At 45.8% G+C, this 20,031-nt stretch overlaps 1 protein-coding gene across 1 annotated transcript; it reads right to left on the minus strand.

Moving 5' to 3' along the window:
* Nucleotides 1-11,959: 11,959 nt before the first annotated feature.
* Nucleotides 11,960-18,439, minus strand: LOC124140895 (chromatin modification-related protein eaf-1-like). The gene is made up of 6 exons (XM_048397350.1): nt 18,137-18,439; nt 17,914-18,102; nt 17,191-17,586; nt 14,906-15,094; nt 14,381-14,824; nt 11,960-12,031 (listed from the first exon to the last, which is right to left on the minus strand). The coding sequence occupies exons 1-6, from the start codon at nt 18,437-18,439 to the stop codon at nt 11,960-11,962; spliced, it is 1,593 nt and encodes a 530-aa protein (XP_048253307.1).
* Between the last annotated feature and the right edge of the window lie 1,592 nt (nt 18,440-20,031).

Below are 20,031 nucleotides of genomic sequence, written 5' to 3' on the forward strand. Positions count from 1 at the left end.
AGCACAGGGGTCACAGTGATGTAAGGTGCTGCAATTAGCTCTGCTCTGAGCCCCACATTTACATTGCAAATTGAAATGAAATACAAAGCAACAAAATGTAGTCTCTCACTTTCACAGATATTAAATGTCATTGTTGTCCAAATTCCAAATACTTGTCAGTTGAAACTTTGTCCAATATTTCAAAGTATTAAACTTATGTTTTGTATTGATACAGCACTGGAAAACATATTGTTGTTAAATTGTATTTGTGTCCATTACATGTTTATCAAAATACTTAGCAATCTAAATATACTGCTTGTTGTTTTATGTGTTTTTTTCTTTATCAAATACTGTGTTAGAGTTTATGGAAAGCCTTTTAATTCTTTTCTGTTGCTTTATAATGCTTGTTGTCTCATAGTTTTTTTTCTTCAACAAATTCTGTGTTAGATTTCATGTGAAGCCTTTTAATTCCTTTAAGTTGGTTAAAAAACATCTTGGGAGAATCAAAGAAGGCACTGATTCCAGGATAATATTGCTGATAACTACACCCAGTTAATTATATGCTTTATTTTTATACTTTCCTTTCACTACTTACAATACTGAGTGGGGGCACGGGTGGCCCAGTCGACTAAGGCACCGCAATTTGCTGTGCAGAGTTGCGTCCCTTGGGCAGCCAGAAACCTATGATAGTGGGTTCGAATCCCGGTTCGCCCAAATTATGTTTCTAGGTTTGTCAGGACCATACCCGCGCTCGTGGGTTTCACCGAAGTGGTAAATGTCTGAGACCTGCATCACTTCGGGCTTTCCTCCCACATTAAGCTGACACGCCGTGATATACCAGTGACATACAAGATGGCCGACATCACTAGGAATTGCTGTTGAGTTGCGGACATGTTAGCAATATTCCCTTACATGATGGAAGTCAGTTTCGAGAACATACATCATCAGGGATGATGTTGTTGTGACCTGTTTGTTATCCTATACTACTCAAAAGAAGTTAAAGAACCCCCAAGTTTTTCATATGACGATAGACCCGTGAAGATCCGGGTAGAGAATAGGTCTTCAGCAACCCATGCTTGACGTAAGAGGCGACCATGCTTGTTGTAAGAGGCGACTCACAGGATCAGGTGGTCTGGCTCGCTGACTTGGTTGATGCATGTCATCGTATCCCAATTGCGGAGATCGATGCCCATGATGTCAGTCACTGGATTGTCTGGTCCAGACTCGGTTATTTACAGCCCGCCATCATATAGCTGGAATATTGCCGAACGGGGTGTTAAACAACAAACAAACAAATCATATGACTTTAGTTAATCTGTCAAGGCTGGTGGGTATTGCAACACACACCCTTCCAATTGTGGGTGTTCTTGTTTTGAGTGGTACATATGGTGTTAAGGAGAAGTCAACTGGGTTATGTCGACACCATGTCATGGTTGGCCCAGTCTCAGCAGGCAATATGGTAATTTCCCCTCCCATCCTGGACACTGAAATATTGGACAGATATACTATATAGGTCGGCATGTCCGAGAATGTTCTCCATGTTTCCATCTACCGCCAATGATCATTTCCAAGCATACACACAGCGTTATACTTTGGTCAGCTTAAGATTGCCACTGGGAGAGTTTGAATCCCAGATTCGAAACTGATTGTGATTCTTGGTTTGACAGCACCATGCCTATGCTCATAGATTTTACCAATGTTGTAAACCTGTCATAAACTTGATGCATCACGATTTAACTAACATTTTGTTTAAAGCAGTGTTAAGCTGCACTCATTTCTCAGTATTTAGCTTTGTATACTAACATTAGTTACTTTATCATGAGCATATTTGCAGCATGGGCACCTTGTGTTTTGTTATGATCTGTTACAGTAGTGTTAGATCTCACTGTTAATACCCCTGTGAAGATCCGGGTTATATTAGGTCTTCAGCATCCCATGTTTGTCCTGAGAGGCGATTATTCTTGTCGTATGCATGACTAACGGGATTGAGTGGTCAGGCTCGCTGATTTGGTTGATGCATGGCATCACAGGCAGTTCCAGGGATGTTAGCAAGATGTTAGGAGGATGTTTATATGTCTGGATCATCACCTCTGATGTTGTTATATGTGTGAGTGAGTTGATAAATGGGTGAGGTATGTATGAGTTTCCCATTCCAAAACAAACCTGCAAGAGTCATCATCGTATAAGAAGCAAATGGATTTTGTTTATTTTGCAATGTTTCAGTATAGTTTCTGGATGTTTAGATACAGATGCAGGGGGACAACTAGTAACACTGCAACCAAAATCATAAGATGTCAATAATCTAATTACAAAGATAACAAATATACACCTGAAAAAATGTTAAGCACCACCCTTTGTTTGCATATATCCCTTACTTCCAGTTATCTTTTAGAAATATCTCCATAGCAACTTGATTTTATTTTGGTAAATGTTTAAGGTACCACTGATACCTGGTGTACAAGAAGACTGTTTCTCTAGATACTCGCAAGTACTTAGTTTCATCATATGATGCAAAACCGGAGAGAAAGCAGTTGAAAAGGGAGTCAAATGACTTGCCAGGGAACAGATACATTACAAACTAAATTTCAGTTTCTGTATTTCCATATAAGTGTCACTTTTTGAAAAAAGCAAAGGTGGTTTGGTTTGTCAGAAAGCTATAACAGCATACACCTTTGAAATATGGCTATTTTATATGCAACCTAATACAAATAGTAATAACCTTTTCCCAAGTGTATACCTAGCTTCAGGTGAATCTTGTATTGCAACTGGTTTGTCATTCACTTGTGTAGTTTAAGTTTAAAAAATAATGTAACCATAATGTGTAGAAATGTTAGTCACAGATTACTGCGATCATTTGTATAATAACATTTAGACAATGTTCTTGTCAAGCACAGTTTGTATGGTGTAGATCTTTGATAGCAAATACACCCACCAACATATTTCTGCAGTGGCCAAGGGTCCTGTGTCCAAGTGGTCTGTGGTGCCACAGTCACTGAGATGCGTCTCTTAGGATCACTTGATCATGGGTTTGAAATCTTTGGTCTGTTACACCATTCTCCTTCTTGGTGTTTTTTTAGAAAACGTGGTGACCTTTTTACAAGTATTTGAATTTGGGATTTCTTCACAAGGAGCTGAAACACAGTGATGTCTGCTACACAAAAGAAGTAAAAGAACACCTGTTTTTTTTTCATATCATTATAGTTTATCTCTCATGGCATGACACTAACTATGGTATTATGAAAGAATTGGTGTTCTTTCGCTTCTTTTGAGTAGTAATCTGACAACAGTGGAAGACACTTAACTTACTCGTCATTCACGGTGATGCCATTGTGGGACACCTTTCTTCCTGAATGATCAAACATAGCTTTATGTACCGTGATTCAGCCTCATATTTACCATTATTCGCCAATCATAATATGTTCATTATCAATCAATAATCACGTGACCATTATCACCCAATCATCATATGACCATCATCAACCAATCATAACACGTCAGGGAACAATGTATGCGTGGGAGACAATAAAACTGTGGTTTTCGATTCCTTCTTTTGTCATGTTTTATCGCTGCTGAATAACGACTGATGCTGTGTTCAAGGTATATTTCCATCAGATCTCTCCATGGTTTTAGTCGCAGAATACTTGTATGTCTTAATCTGTGGCTAATCTTGTCAACTGGAAAACCATGCCGATATCAGAAGTACTGAATAGAAATCCTCTTTAGTGAAGTCGGAAATTGTGTATGTGCGTTGTTTGAGCTTAGTTCACCAGTCAGTACCATACCCGTGATCATTGGTACCTCTAAATGCAAGATAGCCTCTACGACGTGCGTCACATTAAGATGAAACAAGAAAGAGGTCACGCCAAACTCGTTCCTTTTGATATGTATTCCCCAACCAACATTCTACAGTCACTGAAAAGGCTAAAACGAATGCGACATTATTCCACTACAAGTTTTTGAAGTCGAAAACTGTGCCTAAGTTGAACGGCAGTGAACTGTCTGAAGGTATTTCTTGGCGGGAAATGGGGCATTCATGGAAAGTTGACATGGCAACCAGAGTGGGGCGAAGAAGAGATTGCACTGGCAGAAGTAATAGAAAGTAACCCATATCTCCTGGGCACTGTTCCACCGAGGTCTTTGCACCTGCCGACTTTTGTCTATTACAGCTCGCGGAACAATGCTTGGCGTACTGACACTACTTTGTCTTGCTGGTCCATTGATCATGGTCAGTAGAATTGAAGGATGACGTCGGTTGCTCGATGGCCTCATGCATTTCTGAAATCTAGATCGTCACATTGTTGTTGAGAATTAAAACACCATTTATTGAACCATGTTTTTTGAAGTCACACACCATGTGCGCAAATACATACTGACCCTATGTGCTCGATTGTTTTCGCCTTTCAAGATGGCTGTTTGACTTCCCTCGTATATTTCGTCAACCCTTAAACTTCACGTCACATGCTGGGAAGATTGACTCCTTGGAGGAGACGAGGGAATCTTTGATTTTACAAGTGATCTTTGATTATTCTTTGTTGTAAAAAGGTTTATGCATACTAGCGAGCGGACCTCGGAGAGAACAATCTCCCCTGGACAGCCGGGAAACAATAGTCTGTAACGCTTAGCCAAAGTGCGTTTCTTAACATGGGAAAAACACGAATAGCAAGCTAACTACTATATCAATACGGACGATGTAAGTATTAACATATAGCGCTAAACATAAGCTGTCCAACGGTATCATTAACGATTTACAACAAGCTATGTACAGTTATTGAAGAGACAAACACTGATCATAAATACTGTTATAGTGCAAACCATTTCAATACTTTTACTTAAATAGTGCAAACCATTTCAATACTTTTATTTAACATTTCATTTATCTAAATACCTAACTGGTTCAATATGTTTCCAAGTGCACCGAAATTCTATGCCCTTTGTCTGTTTAATATATTCAGCAAACATTCGGCGTTCCCCTCTTATCATAAGCCCCTCCGGGCAGGACCCTTAATCTCCAGCGCTATCTATAAATTTTAATTAACACCTCCTAACGTCGCCGGATCTCACGTATATACATACACGTGGGACAATGACCTTGCCACACGTTATGTAATACCTCGCTCTACAAAACCCGACTGACTTGGTCAGTCAGGGAGAGACAGCCAGGAGACAGCCTGGAGACAGCCAGAAGATCGACTCGTGTAAGTGACAGAACGGTTCTCCCATCCGGGAAGATTGGCCACTCGGTCCCGGTGTGCGTTCTGTCACGTTATTATCAACATGTACCTTTTCGACTCATTTCAACCTGCAACAATAAATATGGCTGCTGTCGTCTAAACTTCACCCCTGAGTTTTGTCTTCCGTCATCACCCTGAGCTACCATCCGAGGGCCGAAACGTACGCCCTTGGACAATACCATGAAAATATCTGGAACTACATGGTAATTTCGCTCTACAGCTTAAACTTAAAGTCACAAAAACATTTTCAACACATGAATAAGGCAGCAAACATATATGAGATAACACATGAAGTCAATACATGGAAAGATTGTGCCATTAAATCGCAAGAGCATGAAAAAGTCGGGTCACTAATTTGTACGACTATCACCGGACTTTTCCGAAAAGTGTCGGAAACCGGACAATTAAAGTAGGGGAGCGGTGCGGTCTTAAGACCGTGACAAGACCAGTTTTACGACCCGGTGACAATCTTTTAGTCTTCATCAGCAACTAGACTAACATCTAGTCTCTGAAATGAACATATCTTTCAGAAAAAAACAGTTGTTCAGTTATCTTAATAAAAATATAATAAAAAGGAGCCCAGTGACTCTCTTCATTTTCAGATACTGCAGTGATTTAGACTTGCCAAACATTATAGACTTGCATGGGCTGTATTTGAAATATATTTGTATCAGGGTCTGTAAGACAGACTAATCAGCAACCATCATGGGTGGTCACAGTATCCGCAGTTGGTTCTGCGGGGTCCGCTGGTCGTGTGTTTGAATCCCAGGTTCGTCCCTATTGTGATCCTATACTTGTAAGAACAATAACAGTGCCCTGCATGAGCTTCATCCGTTTCCATTGTAAACATCTATGACCTGCATTATTTAGAACCTCCCTCTCACATTAAGCCGACACTCTGTATAAATAGAACAATGTTCAAAGTTGCGTAAAACTAGAACATTCTCTTAAGAAACACCCATGCAACTTAAGACAAATGAACCGAAATAATGGCCTCACCTACGTACACCAATAGGACCGTGGAGAGATTTTGTCGTCCTTTGTATAATGTGAAGTAGACCAGTAACTGAATTTATATCCTGCTTTCTGCAAAAAATGTGAAAAGATGAGTTTGAAAACTTCCAGCAATATTTAAGACTGAACGTCAATTCCAGAAGTTGGCATCTGGGGGAAATTGAGGGGTGTTTTAAGGACGTTCCAGAAGGCGGAAGCTGGTGAAGCAGGAAGCGCAGCAGGAAGCGCAGCGTAACGAGCAAATGGAGATTGTTCGTGTTTTTGTGTAGCAGCATGTGTTTGTAAACAGAAACAGTTGGATGATGTGCACGTATGTCCATGTCATGCCGTGCAGCACGTCCTCATCATCATTCATCACAGCCCGGGTGTGAGGCGTTTGTTATGAGGGTAGGGCATTTCAGTCTGGGGGGTGAGGCGTTTGTCAGGAGGGTAGGACGTCCTGGTGCACGTTTTTGTCGGGAGGGTGATTTGTCATCGTTCCGGATAAGATTGTTTTCTGAAAAAGCTTGACATATTATTAAGGCGAGGTTTCACTTACCACGGATTGAGGTGGGGAACATATTTACAGGGTAATTTATCAAAACTCTAGGGTGAGGTCTTAGTCATCGAATCGACCAGTCAGCATGACCCACCAAGGGTAGCTGCTGCAGCGAGCTTCTACATCTCCAATTGGCTAAAAATAAATAGTTAATAATCTTAATACCAAACTCTTCCTCTAATTACGCATACTTAATTTCATCGAAAGTGAACTTTAGATAAATAAAATCCAGATCAAAAGCAAAAACATAATGTTTTTTCTTCCAGTGGGTAGCCATCTTGTTTTCCCAAAGCTTTCGACTTGGGAGCCTTCTTCAAGCTTCACATTCGTTCAAATAAAGTATACGAGTATAATGTATTGAGGGATGTAGTGAGAGAGTCAGCCAGCATGGCCCGGGGTTGAGGTATGTAGTGAGAGAGTCAGCCAGCATGGCCCGGGGATGAGGTATGTAGTGAGATAGTCAGCCAGCATGGCCCGGGGTTGAGGGATGTAGTGAGAGAGTCAGCCAGCATGGCCCGCGGTTGAGGTATGTAGTGAGAGAGTCAGCCAGCATGACCCGGGGTTGAGGTATGCAGTGAGAGAGTCAGCCAGCATGGCCCGGTGTTGAGGGATGTAGTGAGAGAGTCAGCCAGCATGGCCCGGGGTTGAGGTATGTAGTGAGAGAGTCAGCCAGCATGGCCCGGGATTGAGGTATGCAGTGAGAGAGTCAGCCAGCATGGCCCGGGGTTGAGGTATGTAGTGAGAGAGTCAGCCAGCATGGCCCGGGGTTGAGGTATGTATAGTGAGAGAGTCAGCCAGCATGGCCCGGGGTTGAGGTATGTAGTGAGAGAGTCAGCCAGCATGGCCCGGGGATGAGGTATATAGTGAGATAGTCAGCCAGCATGGCCCGGGGTTGAGGTATGTAGTGAGAGAGTCAGCCAGCATGGCCCGGGGTTGAGGTATGTATAGTGAGAGCGTCAGCCAGCATGGCCCGGGGTTGGGGATGTAGTGAGAGAGTCAGCCAGCATGGCCCGGGATTGAGGGATGTAGTGAGAGAGTCAGCCAGCATTACCCGGGGTTGAGGTATGTAGTGAGAGAGTCAGCCAGCATGGCCCGGGGTTGAGGTATGTATAGTGAGAGAGTCAGCCAGCATGGCCCGGGGTTGAGGTATGTAGTGAGAGAGTCAGCCAGCATGGCCCGGGGATGAGGTATGTAGTGAGATAGTCAGCCAGCATGGCCCGGGGTTGAGGTATGTAGTGAGAGAGTCAGCCAGCATGGCCCGGGGTTGAGGTATGTATAGTGAGAGCGTCAGCCAGCATGGCCCGGGGTTGGGGATGTAGTGAGAGAGTCAGCCAGCATGGCCCGGGATTGAGGGATGTAGTGAGAGAGTCAGCCAGCATTACCCGGGGTTGAGGTATGTAGTGAGAGAGTCAGCCAGCATGGCCCGGGGTTGAGGTATGTAGTGAGAGAGTCAGCCAGTATGGCCCGGGGTTGAGGCATGTAGTGAGAGAGTCAGCCAGCATGGCCGGGGTTGAGGGATGTATAGTGGGAGAGTCAGCCAGCATGGCCCCGGGTTGAGGGATGTAGTGAGAGAGTCAGCCAGCATGGCCCGGGGTTGAGGTATGTATAGTGAGAGCGTCAGCCAGCATGGCCCGGGGTTGGGGATGTAGTGAGAGAGTCAGCCAGCATGGCCCGGGATTGAGGGATGTAGTGAGAGAGTCAGCCAGCATTACCCGGGACTGAGGGATGTAGTGAGAGAGTCAGCCAGCATGGCCCGGGATTGAGGGATGTAGTGAGAGAGTCAGCCAGCATGACCCGGGACTGAGGGATGTAGTGAGAGAGTCAGCCAGCATGGCCCGGGGTTGAGGGATGTAGTGAGAGAGTCAGCCAGCATGACCCGGGACTGAGGGATGTAGTGAGAGAGTCAGCCAGCATGGCCCGGGACTGAGGGATGTAGTGAGAGAGTCAGCCAGCATGGCCCGGGGTTGAGGGATGTAGTGAGAGAGTCAGCCAGCATGGCCCGGGACTGAGGGATGTAGTGAGAGAATCAGCCAGCATGGCCCGGGATTGAGGCATGTAGTGAGAGAGTCAGCCAGCATGGCCCGGGGATGAGGGATGTAGTGAGAGAGTCAGCCAGCATTACCCGGGACTGAGGGATGCAGTGAGAGAGTCAGCCAGCATGGCCCGGGGTTGAGGGATGTAGTGAGAGAGTCAGCCAGCATGGCCCGGGATTGAGGGGTGTAGTGAGAGAGTCAGCCAGCATTACCCGGGACTGAGGGATGAAGTGAGAGAGTCAGCCAGCATGGCCCGGGGTTGAGGGATGTAGTGAGAGAGTCAGCCAGCATGGCCCGGGATTGAGGCATGTAGTGAGAGAGTCAGCCAGCATGGCCCGGGACTGAGGGATGTAGTGAGAGAGTCAGCCAGCATGGCCCGGGGTTGAGGGATGTAGTGAGAGAGTCAGCCAGCATGGCCCGGGGTTGAGGGATGTAGTGAGAGAGTCAGCCAGCATGGCCCGGGACTGAGGGATGTAGTGAGAGAATCAGCCAGCATGGCCCGGGATTGAGGGATGTAGTGAGAGAGTCAGCCAGCATGGCCCGGGGTTGAGGGATGTAGTGAGAGAGTCAGCCAGCATGACCCGGGACTGAGGGATGCAGTGAGAGAGTCAGCCAGCATGGCCCGGGGTTGAGGGATGTAGTGAGAGAGTCAGCCAGCATGGCCCGGGATTGAGGGGTGTAGTGAGAGAGTCAGCCAGCATTACCCGGGACTGAGGGATGAAGTGAGAGAGTCAGCCAGCATGGCCCGGGGTTGAGGGATGTAGTGAGAGAGTCAGCCAGCATGGCCCGGGATTGAGGCATGTAGTGAGAGAGTCAGCCAGCATGGCCCGGGACTGAGGGATGTAGTGAGAGAGTCAGCCAGCATGACCCGGGACTGAGGGATGTAGTGAGAGAGTCAGCCAGCATGGCCCGGGGTTGAGGGATGTAGTGAGAGAGTCAGCCAGCATGGCCCGGGATTGAGGGATGTAGTGAGAGAGTCAGCCAGCATGGCCCGGGGTTGAGGGATGTAGTGAGAGAGTCAGCCAGCATGGCCCGGGGTTGAGGGATGTAGTGAGAGAGTCAGCCAGCATGGCCCGGGATTGAGGGATGTAGTGAGAGAGTCAGCCAGCATGACCCGGGACTGAGGGATGTAGTGAGAGAGTCAGCCAGCATGGCCCGGGGTTGAGGGATGTAGTGAGAGAGTCAGCCAGCATGGCCCGGGGTTGAGGGATGTAGTGAGAGAGTCAGCCAGCATGGCCCGGGGTTGAGGGATGTAGTGAGAGAGTCAGCCAGCATGGCCCGGGGTTGACGCATGTAGTGAGAGAGTCAGCCAGCATGGCCCGGGATTGAGGGATGTAGTGAGAGAGTCAGCCAGCATGACCCGGGACTGAGGGATGTAGTGAGAGAGTCAGCCAGCATGGCCCGGGGTTGAGGGATGTAGTGAGAGAGTCAGCCAGCATGGCCCGGGATTGAGGCATGTAGTGAGAGAGTCAGCCAGCATGGCCCGGGACTGAGGGATGTAGTGAGAGAGTCAGCCAGCATGGCCCGGGGTTGAGGGATGTAGTGAGAGAGTCAGCCAGCATGACCCGGGACCGAGGGATGCAGTGAGAGAGTCAGCCAGCATGGCCCGGGGTTGAGGTATGTATAGTGAGAGAGTCAGCCAGCATGGCCCGGGATTGAGGGATGTAGTGAGAGAGTCAGCCAGCATGACCCGGGACTGAGGGATGTAGTGAGAGAGTCAGCCAGCATGGTCCGGGTTTTAGGAATGTAGTGAGAGAGTCAGCCAGCATGGCCCGGGACTGAGGCATGTAGTGAGAGAGCATGCCAGCATGGCCCGGGGTTGAGGTATGTAGTGAGAGAGTCAGCCAGCATGGCCCGGGGTTGAGGCATGCAGTGAGAGAGTCAGCCAGCATGGCCCGGGGTTGAGGTATGTAGTGAGAGAGTCAGCCAGCATGGCCCGGGGTTGAGGCATGCAGTGAGAGAGTCAGCAAGCATAGCCTGTAAGTGATTTTATATTAATATATCTCTTTCTGCATAATCCCGACCCCTTCACTCCAGCCACCCTGTATTCCGGATGAATGCCTTTGGGAACATTCCTGACAGTACATTACACACATCATAATTTCCTAATGCACACGTGTGTTTATCCCGACGATTTTACCTTGAACAGTAAACTCCACCAAATTAACGGCGTATAAGAAAGCTGTTACAAAAATATCAGTTTATCATTTTACCATTTTTGTTAAGCGGTTCCCAGACCTAACAAGATGCACATATATTCTTAAGATGGAAGATACGAACTGGTTACACAAATCTTTACTTAAGAGCTTTTCTTAATTGCCCTCTTTCACTTTCGTTGCATGTTATCATTAAACGTTTCATGCGCCTTATTATAAACAACGTCATATCTGCCGGAGTACAGCGGCAATCTAGCCAAGTTAACGTTTATGTTGAAAGTTTGTAATTTAGTTGAAAACTTCAAAGTAGCCAGGCAAAATAAACCAAACATAAACAACATATGCTGATCAGCTGAGACAACGCTGTGCACCTATTGCCCGTTGTCATGGTAACCGCTGCAGATTACCTGCCTGAAAACACATGTTAAGTATCAGCAAAGCGTCGTCACGGGGTGGTGGGAGATGGCGAGGGTTGTAGTCGTGCATGACGTCGCCGACACAGAGTAGGTCGAGGGGGCATCGGCAATTGAAATTCTTGGCGTTGAACTTAACTACCGGGCAGATAAAGAATACTCTTAAAATTCACAAAAACTACAAATACCCAAAACAAACAAATGATTTCAAATGATACTAGACTGAAAACAGTCGCCGAAACACTGCAAACGTAAAGTCCAAAATACAATGATGATTCCCGTATCAAATATTCACTATCGAATAACCATTTCCTGTTTCATTTTTAGCTCCCCCCCCCCCCCCCAAAAAAAGCATTTCTTTAGCCCGGCAGTTTGTAAAAAAGACGTGGCTGTGTCACTGAAACAAGAATAAGCTGAATAAGTCAAACCACAAGAATATTTTACGAAACTAGAAAATATATATCATTCTTGAGTGTCAGGGATAGCAATATTTCAGGTGGATCTTGACGGTCTTATCGAATCTGGGGTAGGCAGAGTATGATCCACGTCGACACCCAATCAGCCAGGTCAAACACTTCAACCAATGATCCATAGTTTAGACAGTTCTCCAGACAACCCCGTGGTACCGGGGACCTATTCTGACACGGACCCGCGCAGAGCTCTTCAACTGGAGACAAGACACGCTGCTAGTAGATTTACTGCAAGTAAACATAAATATTTTCCCTGAATGTTTTCAGCGATATAACCCTACCGCTACAGTTGTAGAACCTTTCGTCAGACGCGTTGAAAGGACACTGTAAACACGGGAGGCATATCTTTTCAATTATTTTAAACAAATGTCATACATCTGATACTGCGACTGATAGGGTCCACGACGAGATGTTCACAACGTGGGACGAGTCTCGCCGTGCGTCAAGACCAATCATTACGGCATAGTATATACGGGGTAGTGTAGAGCTTGTAATAGAGATTAAAATTGGTAGCAGGATTTTCTTTATTAAAATTCATGTTTCGAATACCTACATGTTACGTAATGAAACTTGCCAAAGAAGTTGAACGGGTGAATTGGAAGTCATATTGGTGGTGTGTGCGTGGGCGTGTGTGAGAGAGAAAGAGAGAGAGAGAGACAGAGGGAGAGAGAGAGAGCGAGAGAAAGTGAGTAAGTGAGAGAGGGAGAGAAAGTGAGTGAGAGAGATAGCGAGAGAAAGTGTGTGAGAGAGAGAGTGAGTGAGAGAGAAAAGGAGCGAGAGAAAGTGAGTGAGAGCGAGAGAGTAGGGGGTTGTACTTGCTAGCGCAAGATTTCACCCAAGCACCTTCGTAAGGGTAATATCAGTCTAAATTGTTTCGTAAAAGTTTAACGTTTAATGAGGAATAGTAGGTATCAAATATATAGAAAAATAACTCGATCTTGTAATAACGACACCGGCTTATATTTAAATCTTCAGGTCTATTTCCCAAACGCAGCCTCGCCGCAATACGAAGAACGATGTGTTAGGAACTACAGATTTGATTTATGAGGGAAACTGACAAGACAAGATAATTAATATTCCGCAAGGCGTTACCACCTCCCATCAGTCTGTTAGACATATAGACATGTACATAGGTGTCTACGTATGCAGGTCACTTGACTAAATAAATCAAACGACGAGGGGAATTTTTCTTGGCGACAGAATACTGCAGAAGTCTACCTCTTGTTATCATAACAACCCGTTTTCACCCTAACAGAACATCAGACCCCCAACGACGCCGTGCACGCGCCAGATAACGCTGCTTGATATCGGGGACATGTCAGGAGAGGATGGGAATGTCTTCTGATAACTTTGTTTATATTTTCACGAGGAAATATGTTTCATGTCCAATTCAGATTTTTACACCTCAAGATGATATCTCTCGTGTCACTACCAGCCTGCTCAGCTAACACGGTGTCGTGTGAACGAGATATCAAGATATATTTATAAAAATGCAATCTTTACATGAAAATCGAATTTTTCAAAAAAAATCTGCATAACTGGGTTAACTTGCAGTGTAGCACGCTGAGTCATAAGTAGAAAGATCATGTTTATTTTATTTTTTATTAAGACGAGGGAATATATGTGGACATTGCTCTCAATGGAAGCTTGTATTTATATTAGGAGGCAGGTAAACTACACCTGCTGATAATAAAATGCCGGAAATGAACATACGATACAATTTTATGATAATGACGGGGGAACAGCGTTGTCTGCTGGCGAAGTACGTGGATAAAATCGAGCTATACTGCCGAGCAAAAGAAAGTATACTCTTGAACATTGGATTTGAGGAAAATATTACAAACGTTATCAAAACGTTACTCGGTTGAAAACAGTTACTGAAACATAAGGTTCATAACATAGGTATGATATATACACCAGTATGGAATAACCATTTCTTGATTGTTTGTTTTTTTAGCCACCATCAAACATGGGTGTAAGCTTTCTTTTGCCCTGTAGTTTACATGGGCAAGGAGGGGCGATGAGGTAGCCTAGTGGTTAAAGCGTTGGCTCGTCACACCGAAGACCCGGGTTCGATTCCCGACATGGGTACAATGTGTGAAGCCCATTTCCCGGTGTCTCCCGCAGTGATATTACTGGAATATTGCTTAAAGCGGCGCAAAACCACTCACTCACTCACATGGGCAGGGAACGGCGGAAAAATGGAATGCATGAGAAAAGGGTACTTTCTGCGACATGTAGACGAAGCGAATCATGAGACGTTTATTGTTTGTCTTCCTTGTGAAATAGTAGCGTGTGTATGCGCTACATTATTACAATATCTTTGACGTCAAGCAACACTACATCTGTCCTGTAGGTTCCCCTTGTTATACATGTGCCGCCATGTCTGTTCTGTCTATCCAGTAATCTCTCTCTCTCTCTCTCTCTCTCTCTCTCTCTCTCTCTCTCTCTCTCCTCTCTCTCTCTCTCTCTCTCTCTCTCTCTCTCTCTCTCTCTCTCTCTCTCTCTCTCTGTTCTTCCTGTTCTGTAAGCTCCGCCTGTTCTGCCTGTTCTGTCTGTTCTGCCTGTTCTGTCTGTTCTGCCTGTTCTGTCAGCTCCGCCTGTTCTACCTGTTCTGTCAGCTCCGCCTGTTCTGCCTGTTCTGTCAGCTCCGCCTGTTCTGCCTGCCATGTCAGCTCCGCCTGTTCTGCCTGTTCTGTCAGCTCCACCTGTTCTGTCTGTTCTGCCTGTTCTGTCAGCTCCGCCTGTTCTGCCTGCTCTGTCAGCTCTGCTCTGTCTGTCTGTTCTGCCTGCTCTGTCAGCTCCGCGTCAGCTTCTGTCAATTTCGCCTGTTCTGTCAATTTCGCCTGTTCTGTCAGCTCCGCCTGTTCTGTCTGTTCTGCCTGTTCTGTCAATTTCGCCTGTTCTGCCTGTTCTGTCAGCTCCGCCTGTTCTGCCTGTTGTGCCAGCTCCGCCTGTTCTGCCTGTTCTGCCAGCTCCGCCTGTTCTGCCTGTTCTGTTAGCTCTGTAAGCTCTGTCTGTTGTGTCTGCTCCACCTGTTCTGCCTGTTCTGTCAGTTTCGCCTGTTATGCCTGTTCTGTCAGTTTCTCCTGTTCTGCCTGTTCTGTTTGTTGTGTCTGCTCCAACTGTTCTGTCAGCTCCGCCTGTTCTGCCTGTTGTGTTGGCTCCGCCTGTTCTGTCTGTTCTGCCTGTTCTGTCTGTTCTGCCTGTTCTGTCAGCTCCGTCTGTTCTGCCCGTTCTGTCAGCTCCGCCTGTTCTGCCTATTATGTCAGTTTCGCCTGTTCTGTCTTTTGTGTCTGCTCCACCTGTTCTGTCAGCTCCGCCTGTTCTGCCTGTTCTGTCAGCTCCGCCTGTTCTGCCTTTTATGTCAGTTTCGCCTGTTCTGTCAGCTACGCCTGTTCTGTCTGTTCTGCTTAAATTCAGGCCAATACAATCACGTACACCATCCTAATTGGAACATATTTGCGCCTTGAGCTTGTTTGACACAAGTGCACATCTAATCCTGCAGGGAGTCGTTCACCTGACGCCATCTGGTGGCCAGACACGTCATCTTGGCACGACTTCCTGTTTGCCAGACGTGTTCGCCTATCTCGAGGCTAACCACATGATGTAGGATTCTCTGTTGCAAGTAATGTCTCCAGATAACAAACCACTTACCTTGTTAATCCTTTAACCCCTCCCGTTTATTTACATCGACATTATTGAAATGTTCGTCGCGTTGTGTGCCAAATGGTTGGCTGGTGCAAGTTTGTCTGCAAGACCGTGTTTACACAGAGAATGCCACATGCGCCACCATAGTGTGCAGGAACACAGGCCAGGTGTAATATATGTGTTTTCGTTTATTTCTCCCGTGTTGAGGGACACGGGTAGCCCGTCATTCTAATTCTATGTGCACTGTTGGGTACTATAGGCGTGCCCGAAACATGATCGTGGGTTCGAATGCCCCATTCGCCCTAATTATGTTTCTATGTTGTCAGAACCATACCCTTTGGTTTGACCAAAGTTAAAAACGTCTGAGACCTGCATCACTTCTGCCTTTCCTTCTGTGTAAATAAATACTGAAATAGCCTCGTTTACTCACTCACTCACTCACTTTACACCTTTGACACGCTACTAATTTCTTTTAGTCATCAGTTATTGGGTAGAGAGTGAACTAGCAATATCGCTGTAGTGGACACAAATCATTGGCGTCCCACAGTGTACTGTGTGGTAATCGAACTCAGATATGCGGCTTAAAGAGCGAACCCTTTAACCACTGAACTACCTACCTCCATAGTAACGGAGCAGAACTCATCCCTGTCTTTAGGTATATTGCCTTTTTAAAATTATTTCTGCATACCTTATTTATCGTAATTCTTTCATTCCTGGTTACCATGAAATACACGTCGTGTTAACTGTAGGTCGAAACAAGCAATGTCGATATCAGACAAATGAACTTTATAACCTTACTCATAAGATTTAAAACAAGAACAAAATGTATGCCTCTTTCCAGTGTGCACCATCTGTGCTTTGGAACAATCTTTCCATTTTTCCAAGTTTAACACAAGGAACTAAATACACACATGTTTTCATCCACGTTTATTACTGTCATTATCGTTGTCGTCGTCGTCATTATTATTATTTACAGATTAAAATAGTCAGGCTGGTTAGGCTAATCATCAGCTCAGGGCCCTTGCCCCCTCTACACGCAGCCGAGACAGCGAATGGGACTTCTCCCAGGAAGCGCTGCCTTGTAAAACCCACCCAGAACCTTTCGGAGAATGTGAAGACTCCCCAACACTGCAGCCTTCTGCATTACCCAGTTTGTCAGAAGGGCTGTATTCCTGGTAGCAAACCCGGGTACTCTCCAAATGTCAGTTAAAAGATTGGGAGGTACCAAACCTAAGACACCGAGAACAATGGGGAGTCGGACAATTTGGTACTTGGGATGCAAGTGTGACATTTCGAAAACGAGGTCCGCATATTTGCCATGTTTTTCCTCAATCTTGTCAATCACATTACTGTCAAAAGGGACAGAAAATTCAATGATATAAATGATTTCATTGGATTTATCAAAAAGGACAAGATCAGGTTTGTTGGCCTGGATACGCCTGAAGCTGTAAATGGGCCTATTCCAAAGAATTTTGGATTTATCATTTTCCATGACGCCCTCGACATATTCCGAGTCGTACCATGGATGGACTTCTGTGTCAAAACCACAAGCATGGCGAAGACGGTAATAAAATGATCGAGCTATACCATCATGTAGTTTAAGATACTGTGTTTGTGCCAAAGCTGGGCATCCACTGACAATGTGTTGGACAGTCTCATTAAATTCATTACATAATTTCTGTTCTGTCTGTTCCGTCTGTTCTGCCTGTTCTGTCAGCTCCGCCTGTTCTCTCTGCTGCGCCTGTTCTGTCTGCTCCGCCTGTTCTGTCTGCTCCGCCTGTTCTGTCTGCTCCGCCTGTTCCGTCTGTTCTGTCAGCTCCGCCTGTTCTGCCTGTTCTGTCAGCTCCGCCTGTTCTGTCAGCTCCGCCTGTTCTCTCTGCTGCGCCTGTTCTGTCTGCTCCGCCTGTTCTGTCTGCTCCGCCTGTTCTGTCTGCTCCGCCTGTTCTGTCTGTTCTGTCAGCTCCGCCTGTTCTGTCTGTTCTGTCAGCACCGCCTGTTCTGTCAGCTCCGCCTGTTCTGTCTGTTCTGTCTGTTCTGCCTGTTCTGTCTGCTCCGCCTGTTCACTCTGCTGCGCCTGTTCTGTCTGTTCCGCTTGTTCTGCCTGTTCTGTCTGTTCTGTCTGTTCTGTCTGCTACGCCTGTTCTGTCTGTTCCCTCTGCTCCGCCTGTTCCGTCTGCTCCGCCTGTTGTCTGTTCCGTCTGCTTCGCCTGTTCTGTCTGCTCCGCCTGTTCTGTCTGTTCTGTCTGCTACGCCTGTTCTGTCTGTTCCCTCTGCTCCGCCTGTTCTGTCAGGTCAGCCTGTTGTCTGTTCCGTCTGCTCCGCCTGTTCTGTCTGCTCCGCCTGTTCTGTCTGTTCTGTCTGCTCCGCTTGTTCTGCCTGTTCTGTCTGTTCTGTCAGCTCAGCCTGTTCTGTCTGTTCTGTCTGCTACGCCTGTTCTGTCTGTTCCCTCTGCTCCGCCTGTTCCGTCTGCTCCGCCTGTTGTCTGTTCCGTCTGCTCCGCCTGTTCTGTCTGCTCCGCCTGTTTTGTCTGTTCCGCCTTTTCTGCCTGTTCTGTCTGCTCCGCCTGTTCTGCCTGTTCTGTCTGTTCTGTCTGCTCCGCTTGTTCTGCCTGTTCTGTCTGTTCTGTCAGCTCAGCCTGTTCTGTCTGCTACGCCTGTTCTGTCTGTTCCCTCTGCTCCGCCTGTTCCGTCTGCTCCGCCTGTTGTCTGTTCCGTCTGCTCCGCCTGTTCTGTCTGCTCCGCCTGTTTTGTCTGTTCCGCCTTTTCTGCCTGTTCTGTCTGCTCCGCCTGTTCTGCCTGTTCTGTCTGTTCTGTCTGCTCCGCCTGTTCTGCCTGTTCTGTCTGTTCTGTCTGCTCCGCCTGTTCTGTCTGCTCCGCCTGTTCTGCCTGTTCTGCCTGTTCTGTCAGCTCAGCCTGTTCTGTCTGTTCTGTCTGCTCCGCCTGTTCACCGACCATTTTGTAGTAAACGTCGACATACACATTTACGTCAAATGTGCATTCAATCAGTGAAAAACTATGGGCCTCCTCCTGCGAAATCCAGACACACATGAATGTCTCTTGTGAGTTGGGCTTTGGCAAGATTTAGTAGCCGCAGGTTTAGGCCAAATGGATTTTCTGACATGTTGTGCCCATCTTTCAAATCCAGGAACAGGCAAAATGTTGAAAATAAATTTCATGTTTGGTTTATGTGCAAAATCTGAGTTGGCGAAATGTTTTATATACTAGTAATTATATTTTCATGTAAACAAAACAAGAATGTTAAGAGGTAAACTTCTTTACCTTTATATTGAATAGCACGTATCCGCATCTGTACAAAGAGCGACGGTTTAGTACAGCTACTTTTGAAGCCTGAAAATATAAATGGAGGAATATGATACTTTTGAACAAAAAACGAAATGCCTTCAGTTTCTTAATTCCGATATAATGTATTTATATTAAAGTTGTCTGTTATGTTAATCCATCTACTATTCCCAGTTGTATTTTTAGCTTTTGTGCTAATGTCTTGTGTCTGTTTTGTATGTATGTGGGTGCGTGTGTGCGTGCGTGCGTGCATGCGTGCGTGTAAATTCGTTTCTTTGTCTGTATCTGTCTGTTTAGAAAATTGTTGTGCCTGATCGTTATTTTGGGCTTGGGATTTTGTACTAAATAAATATGTCTGCCTAGATCTTTCTCCCAAACAATCCAATATAGTTTAATATGTAAAGACGTGGTCAGATTGATTTTAATTGTCAGGTAAGTTACTCCGTGTGTCCTTGACAACGCTGTCCATTGTCATGCCATCCTTAACCAAGCTGATACCCTATACTGGCACCGCTACACACATGGCAACCATTCTCCATGACGCTAACGTGTCCACCAAGCCTAACTAGTCAGCCTACAGAGAACAACCACCGATGTCGGTCAAAAGCCACTACCTTACAACTATCTGTTAACTGCCCATCAAGGCTTTCCAAATATCATATTAAAGTGTTTCAGTGATGAGGAATGTCGGTGAGGAGTGGGGGTATGTCTGTGAGGTCATGGCCGGATGGTCCTGCCAGCTGTGGCGGTCATCAGAGATCTGGTCAAGTCATCAGGGCGGCAAGGTAAAAGAGGGTGCCGGCATTAAATCCAAGACACCTTTCTTGGGTTGTATAATTAGCATACGCCAAAACAAACAACTTTAATATATATTGCCTCCTTATTGCTGTTGACATTGCAATGGCTTCTTACCTTGTAGATATGTACCTCGAGAACTATATTAGAGAGTGGGCGTGGTACGTTGGGAGAATCCATGCCCTGCTTAAACCCACCGCCTCGATGCAGTGCAATATCTCTGAAAGCCATCTGGAGATTAATCTTGAATCATTTTCCAAGCCTTAATAGCTGTCTATATATAGATTCCCATTCCGAAAATACATCAACGGTTGAAATGCGAATTGATGTGTTGAAGGAGATTTGAACTTTTTGCGCTTCTCTAACCTGGAATCAGGCTGCCATTCATCGCTGTTGTGTGTCATATTTCAAGTTGGTTTTTTTAAAGATTTCCTCTTCGAGGATTTCGAGGT

The sequence above is a fragment of the Haliotis rufescens genome, unplaced genomic scaffold (genome assembly GCF_023055435.1).
Source record: "Haliotis rufescens isolate VD_foot unplaced genomic scaffold, xgHalRufe1.0.p SCAF_17, whole genome shotgun sequence".
NCBI lineage: Eukaryota > Metazoa > Mollusca > Gastropoda > Lepetellida > Haliotidae > Haliotis > Haliotis rufescens.